The sequence below is a fragment of the Fulmarus glacialis genome, unplaced genomic scaffold (genome assembly GCF_000690835.1).
Source record: "Fulmarus glacialis isolate BGI_N327 unplaced genomic scaffold, ASM69083v1 scaffold32959, whole genome shotgun sequence".
NCBI classification, from domain to species: domain Eukaryota; kingdom Metazoa; phylum Chordata; class Aves; order Procellariiformes; family Procellariidae; genus Fulmarus; species Fulmarus glacialis.
In genome coordinates this window covers 7,841-19,584 of record NW_009234442.1, presented here as the reverse complement: position 1 = coordinate 19,584, position 11,744 = coordinate 7,841, and the positions used below count along the sequence as shown (strand labels likewise).

Sequence of the window (11,744 nt, the reverse complement as noted above, 5' to 3'; positions counted from 1 at the left end):
TGAAATATTGCTCGGAGTTCATGAGCCAGATTTGCCATCTAGTGGCTCTGGGGACCATTGCAGAGGGACCCATGAGGCAGAAGCAGCCACGGGAAGGTCACGGCACAGGCACTGTGTGGCACGCTGCGCAGCACCTTCTGCCTCAGAGGTTAAACCCAGAGTGCTTCTGCTTTTGCTTTACTCACAGAGTCCCAAAAAGCCTGTGATCCCTGCAGTGACATTACCTTGTTCTGGCTGCATTGCAGGGAGTCAGCCTCAGCCACTCTGCCAACCTCTCGGTGCTCTCCAGAGACAGTCCCCGCTGGTTGTGCGAGGACCCTGACCCACGACAAGGTGCCACTCATCACTGTAATGCAGCAAGGCTCGGAGAACAAGAGTGTGTCCCGTGGCTGCGAGAGCAACGTCTTTGCTGTTACACCGTGGGGAGAACCTGGAAAGCATCACTTTGTACCCGTGGCACAGCAGTGTTCTTTCTCTGAGGCTTTACATCTTCTCTCTCTTCTTGCAAAGGTACCGACAGGTTTATCTAATATACTGGCTCCTTACCTCACTCTCTGCCACCAGCCAGCCCTTTCAGCAAGCAGAGGAGTCTCCAAGTTACACATGGCCATTGAAGACTGTCAGAGCCGGGGAGGAACAAGGGCCACTGGGGGTTGAAGAAAGGGCAGAGCCTGGAGTAGAGCACCCCAGGACCTGGGCCACCAGAGCCTCTTTTGGGCTGTCACTCAGGCGGATTTCTCTTTATAAACAGCTCTCCCTAGGTCAGAGAGAGCTTTGGCCACCCTGTTTGTGGGAGCGACTGGCAGATAACAGGGGATGTGGTGCAGTCAGGGGAAAGAAAGGGGCTCAGTGCAAGTCAGTGTCCATAGCTTTAATGCACAGCTCTCCTGAGCAAGACCACATATATCAATAAATAAAATTAATAATAATAGTTAGAGCAGCCCCAACAAACCCAGCTGTCACCAGTTTGGCTTCTGTGTTCTCCGCTATGCCTGTGTCAGCAAGGGGTGCCACCGCTTGACTAATGCAGAAGACACAGAAGAAGCACTGTCTCCCTCCCCTTCTCAGTGAGGGTGTGCTGGAGAAGGAGATCTTCGGTTCCCCGGACGCCAGTCTGGGCAGAGTCATCCAAGGCACCTGTGGGCTCCCACCCTGCTTCATGCCCGGCATCACGAGGCCTCAGCTGCCCCCTGCCCCATCCGCTAGCCACATTGCCCTTGTCCGAGGAACAGGCGCACAGCCGAGGTGTTCCCCATGCAGATGCACACGTGTGCATCACGCACCCCGTGCCCGAGGGATGCCTGAGGGCCACCGGCTCTAGCACTGCTTGTGGGGTTGCTCCAGGGCAACGTAAGGCACCACGACAGGCCAAGAGTCGCTGGGCCAATATCCTAGCTTTGGCTTGAACGATGGCATCTCGTAGTTGACGTCAAAGTAGATGACCAGTGGGCAGCAGTATAGGAGGGACATGGCTATCAGCACATGCCTGGCAAGGAAACCAAAAAAACATGTGTTGGACAGGGGTAACTCCATCTGTTCTTCCTGCACCTTGTAGCAGCGTGTGGCTGGCATTGCCACCAAGGGGTACAGCAACGGCAGGCAAAGGTCCCAATCCCGTGATGCACAAGGGCTGCGGGGAGTGCGTGTCCTGCAGGGTTTGTGTCTATGGGGAAATCCTAGAAGAGCTCTGTGAGCTGGGGCTGGGACAATTCCTTGCGCAGAGGGGATGGGGTGATATAGGGCACTTAAGCCCCAAACGAAACCACCCATTCCACCTTGCCTGGCCTAGCCTGACAGTGCTGGGTATCTGTCCCAGTCATCCCAGTGATTTGTGAGGATGAATCTGAGAATGTGCGCTGTGTGCAGCTCTTACAGCCACACTTGGCCAGGCACTGAAATGTCTTGCCCAAGCAAATCACTGTCTTTCGGTTTGGCTATTAAAATAACTCAAAGAACATTGCACTTCATGCAGCTTCCTGGGAGCAGATGCAGCCCTTTGAAAGCAAGCTGCTTACCTGGAGGGACTTTTAGAACAATTTCACTTGCAAAACACCATTTGGCTGGTGCGGAGGAGGTAAGGGATATTAAGCAGTGATTAGGACCAAATCCTTGGGCTGGGGCCAGGTTGAGAAGCAGGATCAATAGCGACAGAGGAAAGGGGAAGAGGGTTGGGCAGAGATGTGGCCGCTCCCTGGTCGAGTATCACATCCCTGCTGCCATCTCTCCTTAGCTGTGGCTCTTCAGCCCCTGAAATGTTTGGGCTGGGGTTCCTGCCTCTATGCTGGAGCCCTTACCAGAAGCTGTGGAAGTAGGGGAAGTTGATCGCCTGCCAGAGCCCACAGAGCCACCTGTCGCTTATCCAGCTGCTGATGGCCAGTGCCCACCACACGACCATGGCTGTGGCCACCCGGTGAACCCTTTTGTCGTTGCACCTGGAAGACACAGTGAGGGAGAGGGAGTGGAGTATCGTGTTGGAAGGAAAGAGAGTTTTAAAGAGGTCTGGTTCCTGTCTGCAAGTGCTAATGCAACAGAGCAAAACCCAGCAAGTTTCTTCTGGAGAGTATTCATCAGACCACAGAACTGGAAAAGTGTGGCTCTGTAGAGGGGGTTTCTGACTGCATCTGATGATGGTAGGAGATGCCAGGGCACTCCTGTCTTTCTCTGCAGATCCTGAGGGGTTCTCCCAATCCCACACTGGTTCCCAAATGCCCCACAAAGGGGAAAGAGCCGCAGAGATGGCAGCTGGGGAGGAGAAGATGCACTTGTCCCATGGATTGTCCCCATTCTGTGTGGCACCTGGGCCAGATGGCCCACTGCCCACAGTCCTGCCTGTGCCTCTTCCTGGGTCCCTCCCAGGCTGCCCCAGTTCTTTGCAGAGCTGATAGTCCAACATGTGGCTGATGAAGTCTTAGGCTCCATTCACTGTTGTGCACAGAGTCACTGCCATGTGTGAGCCTGCCAGGAGTGTGCAATGGACCTGCAGATAACCCCTCTCAGCCCCCTCCTTACTTTTTCAGCTCACACCATGTCAGGTACAGCAGGTGGAAGGCGATGCAGTTGAGCACGTAGGCATTGAATGCTGGTTTGATGAAGGACATCAAGGTACTGATCACGGTGGTGACACCACTCAACCAGATGAAATGCTTCCTAAAGAGAGTTGGGAGTGAGTGTCAGTGCCCCCAAGGTTCACAGTATGGAAGGATAAGGATGGGAGAGGTCCTGCTCATTGCCTTCTCCAGCACCTCCAGTCTGTTTGCACATGGCTGACCTCAGCCTCTGTCCCCCAGATAGTCCACGACAGAGCAGGGAACACAGCCCAGAAGATAATATGTGCACTTTCATGGTGATGCCAGAGACAAGCATTGAGAGGCAAAGGCATTGAGAGCTTTGCACAGGGAAGGGCTGCAAAGCAGGAGTCCTAGCAGTGGCGGGCAGGGGCTTGAGCCGTGCAAACATGCAGATTTGGGCTGACTGAACAACAATAGGGCTCAGAGGGGCCTTTCACATGCAAATCCCTTCCCAAGTCCCTTCCCCTCTCCCCCAACCATGTCTCCACAGTGAACTCCTGGTGACCTCCTCTGGCATGGGAAGAGCAGACTTGGAGCAGGCCTTTGCAAGGCTTCTAACTGGGCTGGCTCAGAGAGCTCCAGCAAGCCTGCCAGGATGGGACCATCCTTTGAGCAAAGCCCTGCTGGGTTCCTCTTTCTGCTGATCCATGCTCACCCAGTAACCCCATCCTTTCTGCTGAGCCCAGTCAGCCCTCCTGCAAACAACCTTTGAAATGTGGGGTGTTAACTTTGACCAGCTTGTCCTATGGGAAAACCCATCAGCCTTCAGGGAAAGCTCTCTGTGGATGGCTGGGGATGTTATGAGTTTGACAGCATGGGTAATTGAATGTCAGTGCTCAGGAATATTTAATTTCCTAATGAATTTTGAAATTCTCCATGCAAAGTTTCCTCTGCAGCTTCGCAAAGACAAGCAGCTCCAGTCGACAGCAGCCCAGCACAGCGCTTCCCCATGGGAGGGTTTCTTTTTCTTACTCTTCCTCTGTCAGCACATCCACCACTGAGTGATGGAGGGTCTGGTCCCAAAGCAAACTGCAGTAACCTCAATGCTGACCCCTTGCAAGGGAGCTGGCTGTGGGCTGGGGGGTGGATCTGTGGGTCACACGCATCAATGTCAATGTCCCAGCCCTCCTCTCAGAGCCTGCAACCCTATGTCCCTGTGAGTCACACCTGCTCTTGATGCACCTGGGGAAGTAAACCCTTGGGTACCAAAAGGAATATGCCACGGCCAGTGTCCAGAGGATGGAGAGCTCATCTAAGAGTTGTCCCACGTAGCTCAGGGTCATGTGAAAGTACATGGAGAAGATACCTGCAAGGAGTAAGGACAGCTTGCATCAGCAAAGCTCCATCCTCGCACAAGCCCGTCTGGTCTGGAAGTTCTTGGGAGCCATTCCTAAAGACACACCGTTCCTGAAGGGGAGGGCATGGACTTTGGCTTTGCTGTCCACACAGCACCCTGGGGATTTACTGGGCTGGAAGCTGTGCACCCACAGCCAGCAGGAAGGGTCTGGACGGAGAGCCACGGATCAGCCATGGGAGGATGGGGAAGCTCTGGGGAAAGGGCTGGGAAGGGAAAGCAGGTGCCAGGATACTGATGCACTGGAAGAAGGCAAACCAGAAAGCAGCCCCAGAGATAACGTGCAACACTGTGGCACACTGACGCCCCTTAGTCACACTCCTATGTCTGCCGTCCCATTCCCAGTTTGGTGAAACAGACGTTTGGTTTTCCACCCCAGCTTGCCCCTGTGCTTTGGCCACTAAGAATCAGCCTCCAAAGCCAAAGGTATCATGAATGAACAGTCGAGTACTCTGGCGACCTGTCTGGTCTTCTCACAACCTTGGCACCCACCTACGCAGAAGAGCAGGCCAGAGAAGAAATACAAGGGCAAGGCACGCTGCTGACGGTACTGCCGGTTCAGGTAGAGCAGGGCAGGAGAAAGGACAAAGAAGCTTATATTGCTGATCTGAAAAACAAGAGGCACATTCAGCTTATTGCATGATCTTGGGCAAGTCTCATCCCACCATTGCCTTAGTATCTCCATGTGCAAAGAGGATACTGATCTCTAGTGGAAGGCACCGAGTGGAGGCAGGTATTACTCTTGGCACAGGGAGAGGGCAGAGGCGTTTCTTGAGAAGCGAGGCTGGAACTGGAAGGACAGCTATTGCTGTGACAGCAATGGCTGCAGACATCTGTGCTCTCCCTGCAGGTACCTCTGGGGCCAGCAAGCCCAGGATAAGCTGGTGTGCCCCTTCTGGGTGATGGTTTAGCTTCAGCTGCCCAGTGTCTTCAAGCAAGCTGCCAAAGCTCTTCTCTTTGTCAACCCAGGCCTGCCAAAAACTCCCGGGATGGCTTCTGCCCCTTTCGGCCAGCAGGCAGCCCCCTGCGAGAGGCTGGGTGGGTGTGAGGAGCTAGGCCACCACAGCAAGCCACAGTCAGGAAAACCATTGTCAACTGGGAGTGGGTGCGGTGGAGAGCAGCAGGACAAGCAGGATGTTGGTAGGTGGGAACAGAACTGAGGTGACATCCTGTACTGTCATGTGCAAAGCCACCTGGCCTCAGGGGGAGAGGTATTCTGGACACTAGTAATTACACGAAGTCATAAACCTCCTTTAAACATACCTAGGAAATGAATGCAGTGAAATTATTCTGCCCTGATTTCCAACTCTGCAAAATTGCTTCATCGACAGACTTTGATTTGTCTGGGGAGGAGGGGATGGTACTGGGGCTCAGCCTGTTGCTGCTGCCTGGGCTAGTTGAAGGTGCCAGTGCTTCAGGGAACAGCAGATGCTGATGGGCAAAATGTGGGAGCTGGGGAGGAGCAGCGAGTGCCCAAAGCCTGGACCTGTCTGCTGGATCAGGCCTGCTTCACCCTGCAGCTACAGGGGAATGAAGTTTGAAATCATCCTTACCCTCTATGGGTTCTTACCTTGGCTTTTTCACCTGATTTTTCAAACTCAGTAAGGGGATATCAAGTGGAAGCACACAGCCTCCTCAGGGAAAATCTTTCTTGCTCATGAAAGGTTGGGACCGCGTTGCCACGTTTTACCTGCCAGACAGCTCTTTGGGGCTTTGGAAGAGCAGGGCAGAGCCATCTGCTAAAATGCCATTTGGCAAGGCACCAGGGTGACTTGTATCTCACCCTGACAATCCTTTTCCTTTCATCTTCCAGCTAGATGCTGACCCAGACCCCAAGCCTGGAATCTGACCTCCACAGCTGGAGTCTCACCCCTCCGCAGCCCTTACATGCACCAGGTAAACTGCAAAATCGACGCTTGGCTTGTGATGTCCAATGGGATCTAAGATTATGGTAACAGGGCTGCAAATCACAGGGATGTTGTCATATATATGAAACACACCCTCTCATATTCCAGAGGGAAACATAATTCACGCTTGATGTAAGGTCTCTATTCCTTTAACACCTGGAGATTAATCTTGAATTTCACTAAGGCTTTCACAAAACAAGTTGATGCTCCCATTAACAGCAATTCTCAGGCCACGTGTATTGGTTTTCTCTAGGTGCTTAGAGCCATATCCAGGCCTGTTCCCATTCCAGCTATGAAAAGAGAAGTGCTGGTCCCCCTTGCACACTTGAGGTCAAACTGTTCGGAAATGATCGAGAAACTAAACCGTGAGTTAAAGTAACAACTGTGTTGCAAACATTTCTTTTCCTCTGAAATGGTTAAAGAGGCTTTTGGAAGACAAGCAGGGATAGCAAGAAGAGAGAAAATGCTTGCAGAAAAGGCAACAGCATGCAAGTGCCAGCATGCACATCAAAGTGAAGAAATGCGGGACTTTGAGATTGCGTATAGAGAGGTCTGAATCCCTGCTGCAGTGGGCATTGCAACAGTGCCATTAGTTATGTGATAGCAATGTTATCACTTCATTAATTCAGTATGAGATGTGCAAGATCAGATATCAGGGGAGGGATAATCAAGGGAACTGTGCCAATAGGGTCGAAAAGATAGAGTGATTCCTTGCAGAGCAGCCAAACTCAGAGCTTAGGGGAGAGCCGTTACAAAACCTCATCTGTGGGGACACGCTCGTCGGATCCAAGCCCTGATTTGTAAGTGCTGTCTTATATCTTCCCTTTAGGAAGTGGCAAGCTCTGTCTCAAATGTGGTTAGGAGGGTTTTGCTCCCAAGTACTCTCATTAGAAAGTTTTTCCAGAGTCTCTGCTCACGCTGAGTCCCACCCGCATGGCTTCTCCTTATACCTAGCTGGGTTATACTGGCCAGGAGGTACCAGCTCCCTCTGCCCAGGGTGCTAGGGAAATAAAAGAGTGGTGACGGAGCCAAGGTGTGATTTGACCTGTGAGAGTCACTCAGCCCTGTGGTTTTCCACTGTGTGAGCTCACAGCAGTGTCCCACTTCCTAACAAGTGTGAGTTATTGCTCCAGATGCCTAAGCCAAGCCTGCCTATGCTGGCATTTGCTTCTTTCACTAGGAGAAAAGCAAGACTGGGATCAGCAACATGGCTCTAATCCTGGTGCATTAGCAGGATCATGGGTAAGGCCCCAGGGCTTGTGCAACTCGGCACTTTGCAACCTAAGATGGAGAGAGAGACCTGTAGAGAACCTCCATCCATGACAGGGTGAGAACAAGCCTCCGATATGGATTGGGACAGGAGGTGCTGGTTTGCAGAGCTCTGCCTGGCTCTGTGAGCACAGCAGCGGTGCAATAGCAGCCTAGGCATGTGCCGGTCCTTGCTCAAGACAGGCATTTTCTGCAGTGAAAGGAGATTTCTGCAAGACTCATTGGAGTGCATTCATTCACTTAAAGGCCAGCGAACCAGCTTTAGCTGACAGAAGAGCCCACAGGGCCAGAGACCGAAGTGAATACCTCAGAGGCTCTCCAGACCTGTATAGCAAGTTCCTAATAGCCAGACCTGTGTAGCAGAAGATGAGGCTGCATGTCCTGACATCGCAATGTCACGCCAGTGCTTTGGGGCAGGAAACAGCTGTTTGTCTAGTGTTTGCAGAGTGCCGGGCAAGGAGCTGCCGTACTCCTGCACAGGACTTTCTGGGCAAGTGAGAAAGCGATGTGTCTGCGATGCCATGGGGTTACTGAGCCTGTGTGGAGGGCCGGGGCACACGCCACAGCTCTGACACACTCTGAAAGTGAGTGTGTCGGATGCTTCTCTGGGCATATCTAGGTAATTTGCACCTACACCTAGCTTATCTCCACCAATCAATGAAGTGTCCGGGAGCTCTGGGTATATGGCAGCGTCAGAGCTCCTGCTGCTGTGCCAGGGAGACTGCTGAGGATTTGGGTGTCATTACCAGCATCCTGAATCAGTCATTTCAGGAAAGAAATGAGGGTAGAAAGACAATTCCCTGACTGATGACCCTCATGTAGCACAACACTGTTCTCCTACGAACAGCCAGAAGACAATAAATTTCTGGGTCACTGAGTCACTATAAATAGTTAGCGCTTTGTTGCTGAACTGCATCCAATCACGAGCTACCATGTATTATTAGGTACTTAAAGATACTGTTTACATTCTTTGCTCATACCCTTGATGCTTATTTCTAATAAAAAGCATCCAACTCAAGCAGACCTGAGAGAGAGTGCGGCTGGCACAGAGCAATTCTCAGCAGCGCATTTCTGCTGCTGGCACAAAACTACCCTGCTGGAGCCCCGGGCAGTGTTGGGAAGAAGATGTTAAAAAGGATGCTCCATTAGGAAGCCCTGCTGATGTAGTGGTGCAGGGGCCTTGGGTAGGAGCTGGCTGGATTCCCAGCTAGTCTAAAACTCTGGCAAACTGACACTGAAGTCAATATTGATATAATTATCTCAGGGCAGGCCAGTGAGATAAGGCCCATAAAGCTTGCCACAGGGAGGAAGCAATCTGAATATGGGGAACAAATGAATGGAGGAGAGAAGAGAAGGAGATCCAGGCTGTTAGGATCACATCTGAGATAGTGCCCTGAGCTGGATCTGCAACATGCTGCTAACCAGCAGGGATAGCTCGGGATCTCAGTCTGGTCCGATTTCTGTAGTCCCCCCTTTAGGGCACATCACAAGGAGCCTGATCCTGCGAGAGAGCCCAGAGCATGAAGAGGGTTCCCCTGGAGCTGCTGCAAAAGGAGTGAGAGTCAGACAATGCCAGCCAGCGTGTGCAGACTGATGAAGGGGTGATGCCCATGTAAGTGATGCTCCTGCCTGCTTTTGGTTACAAGGTCTGGCCCTGAACACGGTGCAGTCTTTGGGGCTGTTGTCAGATGCTCAGACAGCAGCAGTTTTTAGGAGGGTTTGCTCTTTTGTCTCCCCTTGTTTGGACAGGAGATCACCTGCCAGCCCTGATGCAGGCAGCTGTCAAGGCAGGTTTAGATCTCTGCTGCTTTCCCTAAACGGGAATCACCTCTTAAGACAGAAACTGCAGAAGTGGTACCCTCTGCCTGCACAGGCACTCTGCTGAGCTCTGCGGACTAGTAAAAGTGAGCCTGGCAAGAAGGAGATCAGTACAGGGACCAAAAAAAGCTCTTTCTCTGCTAGGAAAGAGGTGCCCTGTGTTCACACATAGAGAGGAACAAGGACTAGTTTAATCACTGGAAAAAATCCTGCAGGGGTTGCTCTGCCCACATCTCTGTTCCTCGGTATCGCACTAGTTTGCATCTGTGCAGAAACATGCGTTGGAGAAGTTTTGCTCCCCTGAAGGAAAGCTGTGTCTCAGTCCTACCTAGTGCAAATTCATCCAGACAAGCCCGGTGCCTCGAAGGCGGTATAGTATGGAAACACAGGACATGGCTGTGGCTAGTAGGGACCTCAGTCCAGAACTAGGCACCTGGGTAAGATTTTCAGGAATAGCTAGATAATTTAGAAACCTGTGCCACAGAGCGACCTAGACAGCTAAGAATTAATGTTTTATGGGAATTAGAGGGCTTTGGGTCCTAAGAAAGACAGTTATGCATCTGGCCACACCAACTGCAGTATGCTGCAGAGAAGTTAGACACGTAAGTGCTTTTGGATAGCTCCTGAGATGCTTCTTGGTGTGTTAAGGGTCCTGAGCCACTTTGACAGTCTGGATGTAAATAAGGATCCTTGAGAAAATGGGGTCTCAGCTCCAAAGACACATTTGAAAAATGCTGCCTACGTACTAAACTATGAGGTTAGGCAAATTTATCTCCCAGAATGAATTTTGATTAAAAACATAACCTTCAGACTTCCTGCTCTTTGTGGAAATCCGCCCCTCTCCAGTGTTGCCAGTGACACTCCAAAACACAGAGGCATTTGGCATCTCCAGCTGCATTTGAAATGCTGATGTGAGTATAAGTGATTTCTGTACCTCCTTGCTAGTTATGCCTTGCTCTGCAGCTCTGAGCCCATCTGACAGGGATGCACTGCCAGTAAACAGGCAACAGCACAACACATTCAGTTGGATGCCAGAGGGAAGCAGGATTTGGTCTGGACTGGCAGATCTTTATTTGTTAACTGTCTCAAAGAGAAGTGACTGTTTACAGCCCAAGAATCTCTCCTCTGAGACCCTGGCTGGGCAATTAGAGCTTGGGAGCTGCAGGACTTGAGTGAGGGAATTATCGTTATTATAGGCAATTTATTAAAAGCAGGAAATGCTTTAAAAAAAGAGGAAGAGACATTTCCATGAGAACAAGAACTTCTAGTGTTAGACAGTAATTGCTAAAAGTTGTAAACAAGGCCTTTGGAAGGTTGTAAATCCACATGCCTCACACCCCTGCTAGCCTGTAATTGCACTGAGGTAGAAGGACACACTTGCAGAGACGGGTTATCTACCAAGTCCTCTGCAGCCAGATGTGGGTGCTTCTAGCCATGCTTAAGCCAGGAGACTGAATTCAAGGGAATGGCGCTGGATGGAGTCTGAATTATAAAGGATCATAGGAGGTGAAACTGGCTTATGCATCAGCTTTCCTCTGTCTTGAGTTCCAGATTCCCAACCTGCCTGACACGGTTCATGCAAGTGCTGTCTCTCATTTTGCCACTCCTGTACATTTAGCTGGAATATATGAGCCCTGTGTGGGACTTAGCCCAGTTGGCAGGAGAGCTGCAGGACTGGTATAACAGGATCTCACAAGTCTGGGCTAAGGAGCACCGCCAGAGTTTTCTCACTGGGAACTCAGCCCCACACGTGCCAGAAGTACCCCTGACCCCAGCTCGTTTTGTGAGCAACTGGCTGTTGTAAGCAATAAAAGTCCCATGATTTACCTGACGCTCAGAAAATGTTCCCCATACCAGCACCCTCCAACACCAGGAAGTTCAAAGGAGTGAGCAGGAGGAGAGAAAACAAGGTTGTCCCATCTTGTCTCCTAAAAGCAGCTCCTGGGTGCCTGGAGCCGGCTGCCTTTGCGCCCCAGCCTGCCCTTCGGATGCGCCCGCACTCACGGTGTTGTAGTACTCCGCAATGACCGTCGAGCGTTCAAAGTTGCCTTCACACCAATCGACTTCGGCGCTCTGGTAGGAAAATATGCTCGGCATTGTTGGGCCACCTGTGCAAAAGGGAGAGGAGCAGGTTAGTTTTGCACCCGGGGAAGGGGTGTGCTGCACACCCAAAGGGAAAGGGGAGAAGTGCACTCTGCCTGCCTGCCCCTTGCACACGCACGTGCTTGCGTTGCACCAGCCTGCTCAAGCACAGCATCCTTACCCTCCTATGGAAGACTCATCCTCTTCCCAGCACGCATCATATTGCAGAATATTTCCTCCTCTCTC

General features: G+C 51.5%; 1 protein-coding gene across 1 annotated transcript; it reads right to left on the bottom strand.

Annotated features, from left to right (window-relative positions):
* Nucleotides 1-1,317: 1,317 nt before the first annotated feature.
* ACER1 (alkaline ceramidase 1) lies at nt 1,318-11,513 on the bottom strand. The gene is made up of 6 exons (XM_009585646.1): nt 11,421-11,513; nt 4,915-5,029; nt 4,236-4,374; nt 3,010-3,147; nt 2,295-2,432; nt 1,318-1,486 (listed from the first exon to the last, which is right to left on the bottom strand). Exons 1-6 carry the CDS (start codon nt 11,511-11,513, stop codon nt 1,318-1,320), a joined length of 792 nt encoding a protein of 263 aa, XP_009583941.1.
* Between the last annotated feature and the right edge of the window lie 231 nt (nt 11,514-11,744).

Coding starts and splice junctions, on each gene's coding strand:
- ACER1 (XM_009585646.1), bottom strand. CDS start 11,513: ATGCCGAGCATATTTTCCTACCAGAGCGCCGAAGTCGATTGGTGTGAA. Junction 3,148..4,235: donor CCCAGGTGCATCAAGAGCAG/GTGTGACTCACA, acceptor AACTCTCTTTAG/GAAGCATTTCATCTGGTTGA. Junction 2,433..3,009: donor ACATGGTGTGAGCTGAAAAA/GTAAGGAGGGGG, acceptor TGTGTCTTCCAG/GTGCAACGACAAAAGGGTTC.